This window comes from Aptenodytes forsteri, unplaced genomic scaffold (assembly GCF_000699145.1).
Source record: "Aptenodytes forsteri isolate BGI_AS27 unplaced genomic scaffold, ASM69914v1 Scaffold241, whole genome shotgun sequence".
In the NCBI taxonomy this organism is placed as follows: domain Eukaryota; kingdom Metazoa; phylum Chordata; class Aves; order Sphenisciformes; family Spheniscidae; genus Aptenodytes; species Aptenodytes forsteri.
In genome coordinates, this window is record NW_008795252.1 from 1,644,391 (window position 1) to 1,663,430 (window position 19,040).

Consider the following 19,040-nt stretch of genomic DNA (forward strand, 5'->3'; position numbering starts at 1 on the left):
ATTCTCTCCTAATTCTTCTGAGTAAAAGAAAACCAGCCAGAGAGGAACCTCTCTACCTTCTCATTATATCTGGGTTCCTAGTTGTGCAACGTGGCAATGTGCAGCTGTTAAGGTGCATGCTGTTTCTTGTTTATCCCTTTTTAATAATTCTGCTCGAAAGACAGTAGAAAAGGTATTTTCTAATCTTTTCCCTCTGGTCAGCTATTGTTTTCAGTGCCTCCACACCTGTGCAATAAAGTGGTTTCTGGAAACTTGTTTTTCTCAAGTGTCTAAGCCCCTTATCCTCTTTGTCTATTATTAATAGTGACTGCAAGCTTTAGTCTCTTTCTGAATGCACTTTCTTCCTTGTTGCAGATCTCATTAGTTGAGTGGCTTCAGCTACATCTCACATCCTACATGTATGGGTAACATCATGGTACACTGACATACTCCTAAGCTATCTTGGCTTTGTATTAAGGCAGCATTTGGGCCATGTACACACAGACTGGCTCTCTGGAGCACTCTCCAAAGTGCTTCCTTCCTCCTGCCAGCGCTTTTCCTCCCTGTTCCATGGGAAGGAAAACTCATACTGGGAAGGAAGACAAGCACTTTGTAGGGGAGCATCATTCTTGTCCTCTTGTAGACCACCAGCCTCTCTTAGTCAGGGCCAGTCTGGCACAGAAAAAAACAGGAGTGCCTGCTGCTCCCCCACCCCTTCCGTACGGGCACACAAAGTAGTAGAAAGAAGGAGCTACAAAAAAGGCTAAATTCACTTTCTGATACTCACTATTTCATCCTTGTCTTCCCATTCAACTTCTGAGAGATCTACGCTGTTGTAGTTTGGCTTAGGCTTCAGTTTCTTTCCTTCTTTATACTTGTGTTTATTGGGAGGGAAAAAAAAAAAAGAAAAATACCCAAGTAAGTGGCTAGATAACTTCCTAAACTAACCCTTTAAGAATTGATATCTAATTTGAAAAATAGGGGTGTCTCATTTATTCTCTGACTGGGAAGGCAGCGTTTGGGTGCAAGTGCCTTCTCGGTCCCATGCCATGTATTTCTTTATGCAGGCAGTGTGGGGCTAGGACAGTTCAAGTGGGAGAGGCTGTTCCAGGAGCAAGGGACAAGCAGGAAAACAGGTAAACTTGCAGGTAAAGGCCACAGCCTCCTTCATGAGAATATTCTTCTAAATAGATCAGTACAATACACTTGCCTCCAGGAAATCAGTTTTTCCCCACAGCTAAGAATGTGATCCATTAACACTATGATACCAGCAGGAGATCTTTTCTGATGGGAATTAGGCTTTGGCTCCACTGACAGAAAGGTAAGCTTTTCACCTAGGGCTAACTGATGCAAGAGAGCTATTTCCCTGTAATCTTCCGGGTGAAGGAAAAGATGTGAAGCAGACTCAGAGAGGCCAATTTCAGGTGGAGGATAAAGCAGTGCCCTTGCCTAGCTTTGCCTTGACCCATCCTGGAAACACGACGTGTCCCTTCTCTTCACCTAGTGAAGTAACTACCTATGCCTGTGGTGTCCCTGCGCAAAGCTGCCTTTTTGAAGACAGCTGCTGTGAAGCCTTGTTGTGGCACTTTCTCGTGGCACTTCCTCTTGCCAGTAACCACACTAACGCTTATAGCTGCGCGCAGGTGGATTTGTGCCAACAGGCACGTGTATGAAATGTAAAATCATTGTGTGCCTGGATATCTGAGTAACTAGGCCAGCTGTGTTTTTGCAGACAGATGTGCCGTCTGGAGCTCCAGGTGGCACCGCGAGGGAGAAACATTGTCCTTGTGTCCACTCCCTCATGTCCCAGAAGGTCTTTGCAGCCTACTGGTCTCGAAATTGTCTCTGACTTACCACGTTACTAAGATTTGTGGTACTGGACCCTAGTAGCCTCAGATTCCCAAAATGTCCAACACTACCGCTGCTGGGTAGCTATTACTGGGGTGCTACTCATGCTGAATCTTCTTGTAGGAGATATGCCTGAGTGAGGGGAGTTGTTTCGTCAGTGCCCGGCAGTGAAACCTTGCATGGATGCAGATACAGTACAGCAAGTGCAGACAAATACAGCCCTCACATGCACTCTTATGGAGAACAGACAGGCTGGGTACCTTACACTTCATACACGTGTGTGTGCATATATACATCTATGCATGTGGAATTGATTTCTCTGGCCCTCGTGCCTCTGGGTGCCTATATATCAGAGCCCGGTAGCCTTCACAGCTCAATAAAATACGAGAAATCAGGAGCATCCTTGAAAGCCACTGTTTCCAAGTAAGCAAAGGTTCTCAGGTTCACAGCTATACATACCAAAGGACGGAGATCCGGGTGTGAAAGGATGTAGCCGTTGTTGGTGTTCAGAAAGGCGTATCCATGGACACCCAGCTGGAGAAAGAGGCATTAGAATAATTAGTGCTTAGGTAGAAAATTAGTTTAGGTAGAAACACTGCTGTGTAATGGGTGCCACTGATACCCTGGTACCACCAATATTCAGAAATATTTTCCTTTTAAAGGTATTGACCAGCAGAAAATAGGGTCCATCTCAAACCATTTATCTCCGGATCTCTGGCCGCTCTGTCCGAGCAGGCTGACTAATGCTTGGATGCACAAAAGGATGGGCAGGTAGTTGATCTGTGTACACATTCAGAAAAAGATGCCCTCCTAGAGTCTAATTGTCCTCGTGGACAATTACCACCCAGAGGCAGAATAAGCTCTCCACAGCAGGCACAGCAGTGCTGCACATAAAATGGGCAACAATGGGGAATGTCGTAAACAGTACAGAAACAGCGGTGACAGGTCTGTATGCCCATCACTACATATGCATAACAGTGAATGAGCAAGTGAGTATGAATCTCACAGATGGCTTCCCTGGAAACCCAATAGGTCTTCAGAGGAGCTCTGCATTATGTTTCAGTGTTGGCAAGACCAGACCTAGCCTAGGCCAATTGTACAAGCCTGTAGTCTTAAAATGCTTTTTAAGGAATAGCATAATCTAACAAGAGCAGACACTGGCTGACCTGATCTGCAGGAGATTTACGGGAGAGCAATTACTCAGATCAAGGCCACATATAATACAAATTCCAGCTAAACCCTGTGTTGCTAAAAACCCGCTGATAGTCTGCACTTGCCAAAACAAGAGGTGTCTCAAGGAAAACAAGAATGGCTAAAGTTTCTATCTTCAGAAAAATGTTGCAACTTTATATTCCTATAGAGACAATCCTGGAGGGATAACAATAGGGAAGTGGGGAGGTAAGTCATTTACAATGCATTTGTGCCTTTTTGGAGGGAATGAATTCTGTATTTCACACATCCCAGATCAAAACTTTGGACTCTCTCTATGTGAAACAGCTTTTTGCAAAGCACACGGATCTCAGCTCAGCGTGGCAAGAATGAATCCAAGACATTGGATCAGGACTACAGCAAACTTCCTTGTTGGCCTATTAAAGCTGAAATTTCCGAGCCCAGTGAGAGCGATCATAAATGTATGAGCTCTCAAGGGCTGTAACTCTGGAACTGGTCCTTTGTAACCCGTATGCCAGGGGATTCAAGTTGAGGATTCTAGGTTTCCAAACTGGTCTGGAGTTGGAAGAGCTTCTGGGAAGTCGTGTTCTGCCTCTGATGTAAAGAAATCCTTCAGATAATTTTCCCTCCTCCCCTGGCACTGCTTGGAGGAAAAACCAGTGTCCCTCCTTGGCCCAGAAGAAAGATTATTGTGACACATGGCCTTTGAGTGACATGGAGGGAGGAAGATGAAAAGGTATTAATCTTATAGAGAAAATAAACGTGTATAAAAATTGAAGCTCCTAGACAAGGTTCCCCCAGACCCAAACCAGCTAGCTTTTGCATGCTGAGTGCACGCACCCCGACGCTCATAGTTCCTGGGTTGCCTGAAGGATCATTTCCTACAACTGCATGTGAATGATCTGCCCTGCATCCATGTCTGGAAGCGCCACACAAATTCATAGCTTCTGACAGCACTTTCAGTCCTGTGAGGCTTGAGCAATCAGATTTTGGACAACTGCCTAACTGCTAGGAGTTGTCTGATAGTTATTTAAGAGAAACTGAAAACTTGAAATGATGGCTCAAGTTGCCTGATTCCGTGGTGATCCTCAGATGTGCCTGCTGTGTCCTGATGTGCAGACTGATCGAACAAAAGGTCACTGCACAGAATTTACAGCAGAAACCAAACTAAACAGTGCATCTCTGAGGGGGGTTCCTATGGATGAACATATTTTTTTAGATATCTTGAACATAGAGCTAATGAAAAGTTGTTGGACTAACAATTCTGGAGGGAAAATACTCTTATCTAGGTACAGCACAAGCGAGAGCCAACTTCCTGTACACTGTCCTGCCAAGAAATCTTCATGCTGATTTGGAGAAAGGAACCTCTAGGCATGACAGAAATGTTGGCTCTCCATAGTCCATTCAGTCCTCAGTTTTTCTGCTAAGAATATTGACAGTGAAACTAGTTCATTTTTTGCCAGCTTTTGTCCACTGGGAACTGGATAGAAAACTTTAATTCTTCTGAGATAGGCTGTCAGATCCGTATCATCTCTGAGGGATCTGTGTTGGTGACCATCAAAATGCAAAGGTTGCATGACCTGTTGCCAGTCTACTGGATCATCCAGTCCTTGTGCTTAGAAGCAGCCTAAGATCTTCTAGTAGTGAATGATTTCCCATGTGCTATATAGAAACCACACATCACCACATCCAACATCTCTTGCTTTATGCTCATAGTTCTTCCTACAGGCAGAGGAATGATTTTTCAGTCATGCCCATGGAAGAATGACTAGTGACTTTGCTGTGCAAAATAACAAATTGCATTATCTCAGTCTTACCTTATACCGTGGAGCAAGTTTTAACAACTCCCTCAGTGGTACATCAGAGCCCACCACACCCAGGAGAATGCCATGAGATCGCTTAAAAACAAAGCAGAAGCAAAACTTTGGTAGCTCTCTACCTGAATACACATTATTGCCTTCCTACTAGTCTCTCACATGTTGTCTCTAGGCTTGTATGAATATATTAATTCAAAACCAACATACCTCAAAAAGTCTCAAGGAGTTGCTCCAGTGTTTATGGAGAGGAGCATTTCTACTCAATACTAGTCAGCATTTCTGACTGATTCAGAAGTAACAAAATCATGACAACAAGTTTTGAGGGCAAACCCCTGCATTCAGTATGTGTAAATAACAGTCAGGGCAAGGCAATCATACAGAACAGCATGGATCGGTTGATAACTTGGGCCAACTAAACCAAATGTCAAATACAAAATTGTTAACCTAGGAAAAAGGAATGCAGGAAATCCCCATGAAATGGGGAACTGGTTGTTTAATAAGCATCTGAGGAGCATGATGGAAAAATGGCACACAGGCTCCCACTGCGGCGCTGTGCTAATACAGGTTAAGGCCAGTCTCAGGTGGAGAAGGCAGACAATGGACCTGGATGAAGAGTTTATCCCTTGTACAGTAATGGTAAGGTACCGTCCACCATTTTAAAAGGATGCTGAGAAACTAGAAGCGGTACGGAAAAGAGTGTCTAAAGGGTTTCAAAACCCAAAGGAAATACCCTTATCAAAGACACCTAGATTGTTCAACCTTTTTATCTTGTCAAAAGATAGACATGTTTGACTTTATTGCAGTGTAGAAGATGTTTCCCAAGAGAAGATACCAAAGGGTACAGGCTTTTTAATCTAGCAGAGAAAGCCATTATGACAGGAAGGTGAGGCCAGACAAATTGAAAGTGGAATTTAGACACCAGTTTTTAACAGAGAGTGAGAAACCACAAGGGAGAGCTCAGGGCTGGATGCCTTTCTTCGATGACACTTTTGCCAAACACAGGTTATTGGGCTCATGAAGGACTGTCTATATGAAATGTAAAGGTCTGCAATAAAATGCACAGACTAGACAAGGTAATGATCTCTTCCAGCCTGAAACTTTATGGGTCTGTGAATTAGGCTAGGTTTGAAAATGGAAGGGATAGAACAGGGAGAAGTGTCATATTTAAGGGGTATTTTGAAGAAATAGCATTCAGAGGAAATGACAGACTGTCATTTTGTCAGATAAATTATCAGCCGCACATCCTGCCAGAGGTCTACCGCAGTCCCTAATGGCCAGGTCTTCTTTCAGAGACCCATTGGCTTTAAAACCCTGCAAAGGTCTGCTCGCATCCTTTCACCTCTGCTGGCTGGAAAGAGAGCGAAGCCCGCATTGCACTCACCGTCTCGTTCTTCTTGCTGAAGACTGGCATAGCCACTGTTGTCATGAGCAACAGACTTTGAGCCTGAGATGCAAAGAGCTGCCACAGAACAACAAGCTGTGTGTTAGCAAATGCAATACCGCAGATAACCCGAACGAAAGGCACTGGAATTCCCAAGGACCCCAGATGTTGATTACAATTAGCCACCTCCTTGCCTCCCACACCCCTCTGAAAACAGATGGCAGCACTTTTCAATACTCTGTATCCAAGAGGATCGTGGGATGGATGCTTGCTCGTGTGCGGTGATGAGGATGGGATGAAAGCCAGTGAAATATGTTGAAGCAGGAGAAATTAAAGAGCTGTTTTAATGAAGAGACAGGAACCTGTAGAAGTGGTGGCACAATTTATACCCACCATGCATTGGGAGTGTAGACATGAGCACTTATGCAACAAGTGTAAAAACCACCAACACAAGGAGCACAGAATAGAGAAAAGCAACACAAATATGAGCAAAATCACAAACAAGGTATCATCTATGTTGCAAACACATGAATACCAAGAACGAGAAACACCACAGGCAAATATTTAAAAGGCACAAATACACACAGAGCCTGCTTATATACTCTTGTTACTTAAGCATCTGAGCTTAGGAAAAACAGAGACAAAATCATGATCCAAACAGATACAACAGGGTGAGCTATGTCTACAGGGGATATGGGATATGCACGTGTAATGGGGTAACAGATGCTCCCAGTACTGCAGAAGTCAGATGCTCTAAAAACACACATGAAAGGAGGTAAAACAGGCAAGGCACATGCAAAGGAGTCTCCCAGACACGCCTAGCTATCAAAAGGACTTAGTCCCTCGGTGCCAGCAGCATCCCCCTTCCACGTCTCATTTGGTCAAGTAAGTAGCAAGGCAAGAAGTCACCTCCTGTCTCCATTACTGCACATGCTAGGAGCCGTAAAGGAGCCGGTCAATAATCTGTGCAGTTGCTTGATGGAGATTTGAGTCTGATATCTTGAGTTACTGGTCTGGATGATTCTGTGTGGAAACTTCCCATTCACAGCAACACTCACACCAACACACAGCAAGTAAGCTTCTCTGGCACTTACTGGACATATAGAAAAAGAGATCCAGTGAACTAAGCTACAGCACAACACAGACACCCCTACCTACTCTGAATCAACAGCACGGCACAGCTCTCCAGTACATCCAGCATTTCCTCTCCTCTTCTTGCCAGTGTAAGAGGGCTCCTTCGGTGCTGCAGCCCCCACCCCCCTCCAGATGTACAGGCCAGCTGTGGCTGTGAGCGCTGGCACTGACACACCAACTAGCACAAGGAAAACAGCACGCTCACAAAACACAGGGGTGCATTTACCTCCTCAGACTGTGGCAGCTAGCGAGAGACATGGATGAACAGATGAATGAATACATGAATGGAGGAATGAATCAAAGATGGGAGAGGTTGGGGCAGAGGAAGAGAATGGCAAGCCAAGCCAAGAGGCAAGAAAAGAGATGCAGCAAAAAAAGTGCAGCAAACAAATCCCTGTGGCTACCTTGGGAAGTGTGACACCGTACACCAGTGCCAGGGGTAGCATGCCTGCTAATAGAATAAACTCGCTGGGTAGTTAGCAGCATTTCTGGAGGTTTTGCTTAGCACACTCAAGTGCCATGTCCCCAGCTCTCACTTGGCACAGCTCCTGCAGCAGAAGACATCCCCACGTTGCCATCACAGAGCTAGCGTGCCAGAGCTGCAGCCTCAATGGTCAGCCACAGCACAGAGGTGGGGGACGGTCTCTTCCCACAGAAGTCTCCTGAGTATAACATCTATGCACCATGATGGTGCAAACCTGGCTGCCTTGAAGGTATTTCTTGGGGTTTTTGTGGTCTTGACTCTGAGCACAGCATCAAGCACCGGCATGTGTGACCTGGACTCCCATGTTTCCTGCTACAAAGCTAAGCTCAGTACCCCTAGTTTTACTCCAACTCAGAGAGTTCAGGTTTCTCACTGTGGATCTTAAACCCCAAAACTGTGGGTTCTCCCCAGGGCTGTGGCAGACACCCTAAAGGTACTGCTGGCCAGACCGGAGCCAATAACTTCAGTCCCACAGTGGGATTGCGTACGGAAACATTCTCAATGTTTCTAGAAGATTTTTCCCCTCAGATAGTATAAACAGTCCTGAGAGCTTGGATTTGTTTCTGGAAGAGGGAAATCTGACTTCTGGTCAGCTCTAGCTGTCACAGTTATGCAGACACTTCTCTGGGGTTAAAAGTCCAGTGTAGGAAAAAAAACTTATCTCCCTGAAAGCACAGAGAGCCCCAAAAGAAGAACTGTAACTTTCTGCAAAGTAAAAAGGGATGGAGATGGAGATTGAGGAACATCTTCTATTTGGGGAAGTGCAGGGAAAGGCTCCTTCAGTGGTGGTCTACTTCTTTGTCCTTCCCTTCACTCCTTTGAATTTCAAAGCTGCCTTGGCAACACAACACCGTAGTAGCACCTGCTCGTGGTCCAAATGTTTTAAGTCTTCCCATAAGGCAGACCTGAGACAAAGCAAGGGGCGTTGGGAGTGCTGACTGTCTGGTCCTTTGCGATGTGTCCTTTAGCCACAAGGCTGAGCACAGGGCCACTGCCGTGACATTAGGTCTTGCTAGCTCAAGGAACGAAAGAGTGAGCCTGCTTCTCAAACTGAGATCTGTATCTTTGAGTGGCAAGCAGTATACAGTTAGCTACTGCACTGAAGGAAATAAATCTGTGTGACCCCATATCCTGAGCTGTAAATATTCTTTCCTGTGAATAATCCTTTAGAATGTAACCTGCTTTCACAGAAGCACTACTTAAGTCATGCTGTGCCTGTGTGATTAGTCCTGGGCTCCTGGGTCACTGCAGATTCAGACCTGAGTCTGCATACACATCTCAGCTCCAGGAGTGAGCAGAAAAGAAATATTGTCTGTCTCAGCAGAGCCAGAGACCAGTAATTTCTATAAATCAATCAACTCCTGGTTTTACATAAATTTCAGGACTTTATTTAGATTCTGATACACATAAGATATTTAGACGGGAAACTGGGACAAGTTTTATGCCTAACGTACCATCTGGGTGTCTAACACCTTTGCCAGTTTGGCCCATAGGCCCTACTGTTTGCTGACTCAAGACTTGTGCTGTAGGTCCTTACCGCACTGTCCATGTAGGCTTCAGTCCAAATAATGTCATGGTCGTGGTTGATGACCATGGGACGGCTGAGCACATGCAGGTACTCCATCACGTTCTCCTGGACGTCCGCCAGCGTGGAGATCTGAGTGTAATAGCCTTCATGGAGAAATAGAGGTGTGAGTCACTCTGCTAACGCGTCTTCTGTATTTTCAAATGAGTGTCCGTGCAAAGCTAGAAAACGAGATGTCGAAGACTGTATCTACCCAGACAGTTTATTTGCTCTTTACAAAAAGTGCCTTGACATGCCTTGTATCCACAAGCTTCTGTGGACACACGTTTCTGTGGAAATCTAGAGTTTCAAAGCACTGGCTCTGTTCTTCTCAAAATACTAGGCCAATGCTCAAGACCAGAGTCTTGATGTAACCAGAATCATGCCAAACAGATGTAAAATGTTGCTTTGGGTCTTAGGCAAAACCATCCACTAATCAGGCTGCCTTTGGTCCTGAAGGCCAAGCATATGCAAACAAAGTCTTCCACCAGGCTACCCGCTTATCCTGCCCAATTTTATATTAAGCCCAAACTCCCAACTTCTCTTCCAGATTTTTGCTAGCACTCTACTCTTCAGTCTGCCTAGCTTTACATTCAAGGATGGTGACTACTTCCATCTACCCATTGGAAGCAGAACATAAAAGTGCAATTTACCTATTTCCAGAGCTTTGTCCCTGCAGATGGACCCATAACAGTGTAACACTACAACAAGGAGTACAGGGGAAGAATGTTTTCAAGATATCAAAAGGTCCTCAAAACTAACGGCTTAACTGGTTATAAATGCTAACAGAGTGTAATGTCAGAAGGACTCTTGTCCTGCTTCTCACCACATGGAACTGATTGGTTGTACTTGGTATAGGATGGAATATGTCAGAGAGATTGAAAACTTTTGTTATCACCAGGAAAACACTACCATGTGAAGGGGCTTATGATCTGGTAAGCTTTGTGATGTGGAAACAGATTTAGTGTGCTTGAAAACAAGGACTACAAGAGCTATACAATGTGTTGAAACAGAAGAACCAAAATCAGTGAGCCTTCTGCAGAGCTCAAGCCTGGTAAGTGAGAATTCAAGTGCAAAGAGCATATTTTTGTTCTCTGGTTATTCAGAAGGATGCATTTTCACATTTTATGGTGAACCGACAGCACCATGAATTCCCTGTCACTGATCTTATGGCCGAATATGCAATCTGAAATCCAGGTTTTTGTTTCATCTAACAATAACTAAAAATGTTACGTGTGATTCATAGTGCTAATAGATGAACGTATGAGCCCTGAACATCCCCAGCTTACAGCTCGCATTCTGCAGGCCAGCAGCTCTTGTCTGTCAATTATTTTCAGTAGCAAATGCACCCATGCATTTCATGGTCTGCTGGAGCCACTGCTCAGACAGGAAAAAAGTCAATATACCTAGCTACTCAGCCCCCAACTTCAGCCTTCTCTTCCTTTCCCTGTTTAAGAAGGATACTGATGTAGCAAGCATTACTGACTGTCTCCAGACACACTGAGGCCAAGTCATGCCTAAACAGGAAAGACTTTTTTTCCCCCTCTCTTCCTTTATCCTTGCAGACTCTTACAGGGCTAACTGGACTTTTTAATTGCCCCAAATGCATAGAGGTGACTCACCTACCCTGAATGGATTTTCCCATTCATGCCATTTCATGCCAGCTAGAGAGAATATTGGTTTTGGAGTGGGATTAACAAGCTATTCTGGTACCTCAGTGAAACCACTGGCACACAAAGAATTTGGCCAGGATATAGGGGTTAACCCACAGATCTTTTGAAAAATGCTGTAAAATCTTTAAAGAAGAGATGTTCAGTTGACATCTCAGCCAAAAGATGTCAGGCTTTCTGACAGAGGTTTAGACATTGTCAAAAACCAGCAACAGGGACACATCAAGCACAGGGACTTAAGTGGACTACAGCCAGCATGAATCTCGGTCATAGTGTCCGTTGGCACCACGACAGGAAAGTGTGGTGGCTCAGCACAGAGGACTTGTGTTAGTTGGACACACGCACACTTCACGTGGACCAGCTTTTTCCTTAGGTCGTCTTCCAACCGAGGGCTCATGGGCCCCAGCTGTAGTGGGGAAGCCTTAGAGGGGGCCAGGGCCCCGTGGCTGCAGCCCACGTGTGATGTGTGTGATTTGGGATGGGGAACCATTCCCATACAGCACCTTTGTTGTTGCAGGCGATCCATTTCACACTGGGGGCAAAAGTGACCTCCCGTCCAATGAGGTAAGTGAAAACCCGGACCTGGGAAGAAGAACACAAAGACAGAAGAATTAGGCTGTAACGTGCTACCAAATCCAAATGGCCGAGGTTTGGCATCCTGCTATACACTGGTGTGAATGCCTGTTTGTGGTGCATAGCAATAGCTCTGCCTTCACACAGAGACAGGAGCCTCTTGCTCCATTTTATCGCATTTTGTGGGCTGGAACTTCATTTCCAATTACAATAAGCCCAGAAAGCCAAGTAGCACTCGGGATCATCTGAATAACAAGGCAGAAGTGCAAATTCTGTTTGATTTTATGATAGCAGCTCTGCCAGGCACTCAGCAACCACATGCAGAGAGGTTTATAGCTCACAGGAATCCTTTACCCAGGGGAACAGCTGGCTGCATGAATCATTTAGAGAAAGCTTCACCATTTCTCTTGTGTTTGACCAAGAACAAAAGAGCCAATCCTGAAATAAACTGCTTTAACAGCCCCATGCTCTGGTCTCTCAGTAGCCTGCTTCTCTCCCTTTGTGCATTGCTGCTAGCTGGGATGAGGTAAACAAATAAATCAGGAGGGTTTAGGATGAGCTGTGGTCTATTCCACTTTCACAGTCTGCTTTGCTAGTACAAGCCTGTAATCACAGACCTCAAAGTAAATAGGGCTGGAAGGCACCTAGAGAGGTTCTCTGGGCCATTCCCCTGCCCACCATAAGAACTGGTAATAGCCAAACCTTTCCCAAACAGGACCAATTATAAACAGTCCTGGATAGGATTAAAATTCTTTGCAAAAGTTTTTTTTTTTTTATCTTAAAATATTCAGCTCAGTCTTTATCATTTTACCAGGAGAATGTTTTGATTACCCACACCTTTAGAAAATGAAGTGTACGGAAAAAAATTCTTCACTGACCTACAGATAACCATCTGTGATCCTACCACCTCTAAAATCACCACAACAGGCTCCTGCCTGGCTGCTTTGTTTTGTGTTTACAGCTGGGTGCAGGTGGGCATTGGAGGATGTGAATGCTCAGCTCTGCCCATCATCCTGGCTCACACTCTTCTATTCCCACCATAGCAGGATAGCACCTTTCTGCGCCCTTTCTATTTATCACTTCCCAGACAAACCTTCCGATCTGGCCAGTTGTATTTTTCAAACACAGTTTCATAATCCTCCACTGCTCCGTCTGTGATCAGCATGATAGCTTGGTTACACAAGCCTCCTTGACCGGCGTTTCTGAACTGCAAACAGAGAAGGAAAGCATTAGTTATCTCAGCACAGGCCGTTTCTGTGTAATTGCAGTGTATTTATTCATGATGGGCCAGATCCTGATGACTTCTTGCAAATCCTGCACTGTGCTCAGAAAGAGCTCTGCTTAAATAAGGACTGTGTTTGTATAATGCATATAATTTTTTTATTTATACAGCCCTTCCTAGCACATATGGACACAGGAGGCTTTACAGAAGTAAAATAGTAAGGAGAAAATAAGTGCTGTGGAGGAAGGGTGTGATTCCCTGCTGCCTCACATCTTGCACAGTCGCATTCATTTATGCAAAACGACTGTAGACTGACCATAAACACTGCAATTCTGATTTGACAGCAATAACTGTCACTTTTTATGGCAGAAAATGTGAGAGAAGGGGGAAATCAGACTCATTATTTCAGGGTAAATCCATCAATCTGCCAAAAAAGAGCAGAGAAAGGCAGGAGCACATGAAAAGAGAAGGCTACGGCCATCAGAGCTGAAACAGGCTATGAATGTGCCGGGTAGAAAGGCCATACACTGTAATGACAGATGGTCTGTTATCTGTGCATAAGTGGTATTTAAGGTAGAGTGGAAGTGTGCTGGGACTCTGGTACAAACGTTGATGCGCTCCCAAGGACACGTGGAGAGGTGTTGAACAGGCACGCTCTTACAGGCAAGCCGGACCCTGCCTGTTCAGCCAGGAGGACCAGCCTTCGCAAGCTGCTTGTCTAGTGCTCCTGCAGCCAGAGCCATTTGCCTCTCATGCCCTCAGGTACACCGGCTCTAGAGAACCAAGTGCCTTATGCAGCACCAACACAGGTTTGGAATTAGCAGTCACCAGAGGAGGTAGCAGAGGACATCAAGGCACAAAAACGAGCAGCTACTTTGCTGTGGCTCCTAGCTCAGTGCCGGTACGCACTTCTCCTCACACAGCATCTCACCACTTCTATGCTCTGAGCAAGGAAAAGTCTAATCAACAAAAGACGATACAGAAACTGATGCAGAGTAAAAAAGTATGGAAAGAGGAAGATAGGACAACTCTGCACAAGAGATTAATGAGAGGCAATGGCATGAGATGGAGACCGTATGGGAGACTAATTGAAGGGTGACTAAGGTTATATCAAACACAAGCAGCAATTTTAAACTGGAGAGGGTAGTTATACCTTATAAATGAGGAAAAAGGTATCCAAGTGGCAAGACTAACTGCATAAAATAAAAGCAAGCGCTGGATGGGAGAACAAGAGCACAGGGTGTGAACTGGGACTTTTTAGATGTTTTAGGGTTCAATTCACATGTCCCTTCCGGCTTGGTAATTCTATGTTAGGACAGAAGGCAAATGTCTTTACCAACACAGATGGTACTGTGGTTCTACTGCAGATTAACATCATGACCACCCCCACCTGGAAGCCAACTCCAAGTCCAGATTTCCCCGGTCATTTCACCACTCCTACAGTTACCGCCATGATTGTCTTTTGTTATGAAATTACCAGGTTCAGTGCTAATATCACCATAATGTCTCCCTCCACCACCATTTATGTTATCAGTCCCGCCTCCTTCAACATTACTCTTAATATCACTGAAGTACCTGTTACTCCATGTTAATCCATGCAGTAAGCATGGATTCAACAGCTTCTGAATGACCACACGTTTGAACCCCTCTCTCCCTTGTTTCATGATAATCCCATTACTTGTATCACTGACCAGAACCAGTACAGATGATCATGAGAGGGAACGGTGGTGTAATAGGGTCATTTCTAACTAGCTGTTCTCAGGCAAAACATCCACGTGAATTACTGAATCAGGATAAGGTGGTTGGGTGTGCTCCTCCTCTTTCCTATCACCAGAGCAGCACGTTCAGACGGGAGACAGACTGTGCCTCTGCTGCTGTGGTCATGCCAACCCAGCAGTGGGGATCTCCCACGTCTTTCTTTACAGAGGCCCCAAGGTCTGACATTTCCAGTGGTCCAAAAAGCTTCTACACCTTGTACCATGGGGAAAAAACCATCAGTGCCAGCTACCGGGTAATTGGAGCTCCAGGAGGGGTCAGAGCACACGTGCCCCCTGCTCAGCAAGGAGACTCAGGGCAAAGGCTGAGGGTGCACAACAGGAACAAGCACAGGATGCTCTTAGGTGCAAACGAAAGGGGAAAAGCCATTGACGGCCGTGTGGGATTCTGCTCCAGACCATCAGGTAGGAAAAAAAGACAAGGAGTCTCAAGTGAGCTATGCCTAGGACAGAGATCAACTGCATGCAGATTAGCAGACAGAACAGCTGGTGTGAGCGTCCATTAGGGAGGCATAGGGTTACGATGGTGTGGGAGATGCTGTCAGAATGAAGTTCAGCTCACAGATATGTGAACCTTGTAGTTACGAAAGCAGCTTATTCCAGACTGTTGCAATCTACAACGTGTTTTGTTTAGATGATTATTAAATTAACACTTAATTAAGGTCACCCACCATTTCATCAAACTACTTCAGACCTCATAATACTGAGATACTGAGAAATTAGATGCTGTATGAGAACCAGCAATCTCCTAATTACAGTAGATGATATTTTCAACAGGGAAAATGAGATCATCAGTGTCATAGAAATAGAGATTAAAAAGACAGATTTAGAAAACAAATGAACAAGAGGTAATCCCTGATTTTTAGGTCCTTTTGTGGCTGGCTGCAGCTGTAGCAAATGATCTGACAGCATTCACATCAAGCTCTGAGCATAATTCCCTGCTCTGACTGAAGTCTCAGGAGCGTGAAAGAAGGGGAGATGAGGAACAAGATGTCCACAGAACAGATGTCTGAAGAGATGCGGGCTAGAGCTGCAGTCGGTGAATGAGGCACAGAGCTATGTATTCTCCTGTATAACTTTGGTCACATTGCCAGGAGTAACAGGCATGATCTAATTAATTCAGGGTCAAAGTCTCTTGTACTCCCTTGTTTGCTCGTTGCCATTTACTTTGGAGTTATAGCCTGGCACAGAGTTACTAGTCAAGCAATAGGAACATCAGCATAGCTGAGCGATGCGCAGGCACGCATGCTGATTATATACACATCTGGCCAAATGACTAAGCAGCCCCTCTGTCTCCTCCTGCTCCATTCTTATGCAGACCTGCCTCCAGAATGACCTCCAGACTTACTGAAAATTCAAATTTAGTGGAAAGTGTCTCATGGGTAGAAAATTAGCAGTAGAGAAGGAAACAGAAAGCCAGTGAAGAAGAAACGAGAGATGGCAATAAGCAAAATGGCATAAACTGGTAAACAGGAAATCCTGAGCTTTGCATATCCTGAAAAATATGCTGCAGAATCCAGGTCCGTAAAAATGCGAGTGGAATCAAGAAAGGATTTATAAACGTTCAAAGAAGAAGCAAGAAAGGGAGTAAAAAAAGTACGTTGCCAGATCATAAAAACCAGAGGAAAATGGTCAGGCAGAGATGCTTTATAGCCTCCGTACTTCATCATCAAGAGGACAATATCGTAATGGCTGGGTACACGCTGAAGTGAAAAGAAACAAAGACAAGAATGAATGAATTACAGGCAGGGTCACAAAGTCGTAGGGTTAAAGAAAAAGTTAATTGAAAGCATTTGAATAATCTGTGCTCAGCAGGAAGGGAAAGAATTGCAGAAGGTGTTGCTGAACTACTTGCCTCATGAGCTGAGACCTGACCGGGACTGTATGAGATCCCAAAGGATGAAGAGGGAATCAACAGAAAACATGTGTTACAAGAAGGGAGGAAACTAGATGGGTAAATTGTCCTTAAACATCTAGCACGTTGCTAGAAAAATTACTAACACAGTCCTCTTGTGAGTGTGCAAATGAAATGCTTCCCCACGCTGGTGGGGCATAAAAGACAACAAACTCCTTTGATTACTCACATCAGCAGATGGGTTCATTCTTTTTATGACACCAGTTTGCTCAAATTACACAGAATTTTACATCTCACTGAAATCCAGTTTCACCATCTTTTTCACCTATATCCATTTTGGAGTGACCTAGTTATAATTAACCTCAAAATTTATGTAATTCTGAGTTCAGCAGCAAGTCAAGGCACCATTAAACCAGCTTGGTGTTAAGAGAAGACATCGTTCCAAGGTGGCCTCAGAGAGCAGAACTTGGGGTTTCTTTTCCCCCCACAGGGTCAGAAAAACATCACCTTTCAAAATACCTACTTGCTCTGAGCGGATCCTGAGAAAGTAGGACCCGTAAGTGTCACAGATTTTGCACTATCTAATCCTAAAAGATTCATATATAACAAATACATGAATATATATGTGTCTCAGGATTAGGGGTGTGTGTTTGCATATGTATATATGTACACACATATATTTGGCATATCTATAAAAATATATAAATATCTTTACAATTTATGTACACCGGAAAGGATAGTCAGAGGCTCAAATACCAAACAGGAGGCTGAATACTGGCTGGAGAGGAATAACCGCAGAGGCAGATCAGCTGGATAGGAATTAACAATGTGACAGTGTCTGAAGAAACGTAGCTGTTGTCTTACGTTGTGTGAAGAGGACTATGGTGTGTAAAACAAGGAAGGTAATTATTCTGCTCTGCTTAGCACTTGATAGCTCTCAGCTGCAGCACTTACATGCTGTTGGGAGGATGGTGTTTCAGGGAAGGCAGGCAGCCTGGAAGCAGCCGTGAGCAGAGCAGCCACCAGAACAAAGGGGTATAAATCCTACAGGAAAAGGGAGAGAGGACAAGACGTGCCAAGCTTGTTGAAACAGAGAGAAGATAGCAGTGAGATAGACTAAAACTTGATAAACAAGGAAGGAGCTAAAAAGATAGCACTTGACGCCTGAGAATTTTAAAGCACTTTATAAATGTATGCTTAAGACCATGGTTTCCCTGGGACGCATATTTTATTGAAACCACTTGGTGTGTGGCTAAATTGAAATAGAGAGTTTAAGTGCTTTATTGAGCATGGCAGAGAGGGGCAGGGGAGGCTCTGGCTAACTGTTCTCCTGAAGCTGTTCTGCAAATTGCGTCATGGATTAAAATATGCCCTGTTGACCCCAGAACATAATGGAGGAAAACAAAGATGGGGCGAGAGATAGTGCTCTTCTTCAACCCCTTTCTGCTACTCATACCTCATTGAGTAGGTGTCTACTGGGCTATTAATTCTACGAGCAATTGGACTGAGGAAAATTACCAGGGAAATTTTGCAGTCACTTTCATTACAGATACTATTACTGGTTGTCTATTGTAATCAGCAAAGCCTGTTTCAGTGTGATGTAGCAATTTTAATTTTCATTCTCTTGCGTATGCTTCTGTGAACAATAACAGGACAGTCTGTGAGGAACAGCTACGATTACAAGCTGAGAATGTGAATTTTGTCTGACGGGAAGGGGGTGGCCGATTCCATCAAAGTTCCCCCTTCTTCCGCCTGCATGACTGCAGTGGCACAGATTTGTTTTACAGCACACTGATGGAATTATTCCTTTTCCTCCCCTATTACTGATACAGATCTATGAAGCTCTAAGAGAAGATTTCAGAGAGTCCTTAAAGCATAGGAGCACTTGGCAGGTGGTACCCTTTTGCCTTAAGCTGTGGTACTTGCAGAGCCTGGGGTCCTCCAGCTGGTGATATCAAGGCACTCTCTAGATGAGCCCTTACCAGGGAAGCTACAGTTTGGGGAAGGCTGCTGCGGGACAACAGGCGTGTTTCTACACTTGCATGCCTATGTATGTGCAGCCTCTGGCGCTGCCGCGTGTGCACTGAGACACAATCTCTGTCTCTTCTGAACATCACCAGACAGACAGAAATCCTGGGATGAAGCTTCAAAGAGACTTGCAGGAGGTCTTGCAGGCCTCCTGCTGCACGTGCAGCCATCCCACAGCTGGCTGCGAACAAGGCTCCCAGCTGATGGCTTCAGTGACCTTGGACTGAGGTCCCATTTTGCTCAAGAGGAGGCAGCCATGGTCCATGCTACAGTGAATAATGCTGCGAGAAAGCTGTGACCAGTGTTACTGGGAAAGGACAGCTGGGTGGAAGAGATATATAGCCCTGTTTCACACCTTTCTTTGACAACAAAGTTACTGTTTCTGAACTCCTGTTTCATGGACACCAGTTTCCAAGATGCAGAGAAGCGTGACACCAGCAGTCACTGAGACAACAGGCACCTTCCCTCATCTGCAGACGCTCAAAGGAAAGATGCTCAAATGCCTGAGACAGTTGCCCTCTTCCCAGATCTGAGGTGGTA

At 44.8% G+C, this 19,040-nt stretch overlaps 1 protein-coding gene across 1 annotated transcript in view; it reads right to left on the reverse strand.

Annotated features, from left to right (window-relative positions):
- The window catches only part of CACNA2D4 (calcium voltage-gated channel auxiliary subunit alpha2delta 4), a 134,344-nt gene that overhangs the window by 90,278 nt on the left and 25,026 nt on the right, over positions 1 to 19,040 (reverse strand). The window contains exons 11-17 of the mRNA XM_009279061.1: positions 12,714 to 12,827; positions 11,551 to 11,629; positions 9,351 to 9,484; positions 6,196 to 6,273; positions 4,815 to 4,895; positions 2,287 to 2,361; positions 767 to 853 (exon numbers count right to left, since the gene is read on the reverse strand). Coding sequence (XP_009277336.1) covers positions 767 to 853; positions 2,287 to 2,361; positions 4,815 to 4,895; positions 6,196 to 6,273; positions 9,351 to 9,484; positions 11,551 to 11,629; positions 12,714 to 12,827 — 648 coding nt within the window. The remainder of the gene's footprint in view (positions 1 to 766; positions 854 to 2,286; positions 2,362 to 4,814; positions 4,896 to 6,195; positions 6,274 to 9,350; positions 9,485 to 11,550; positions 11,630 to 12,713; positions 12,828 to 19,040) is intronic.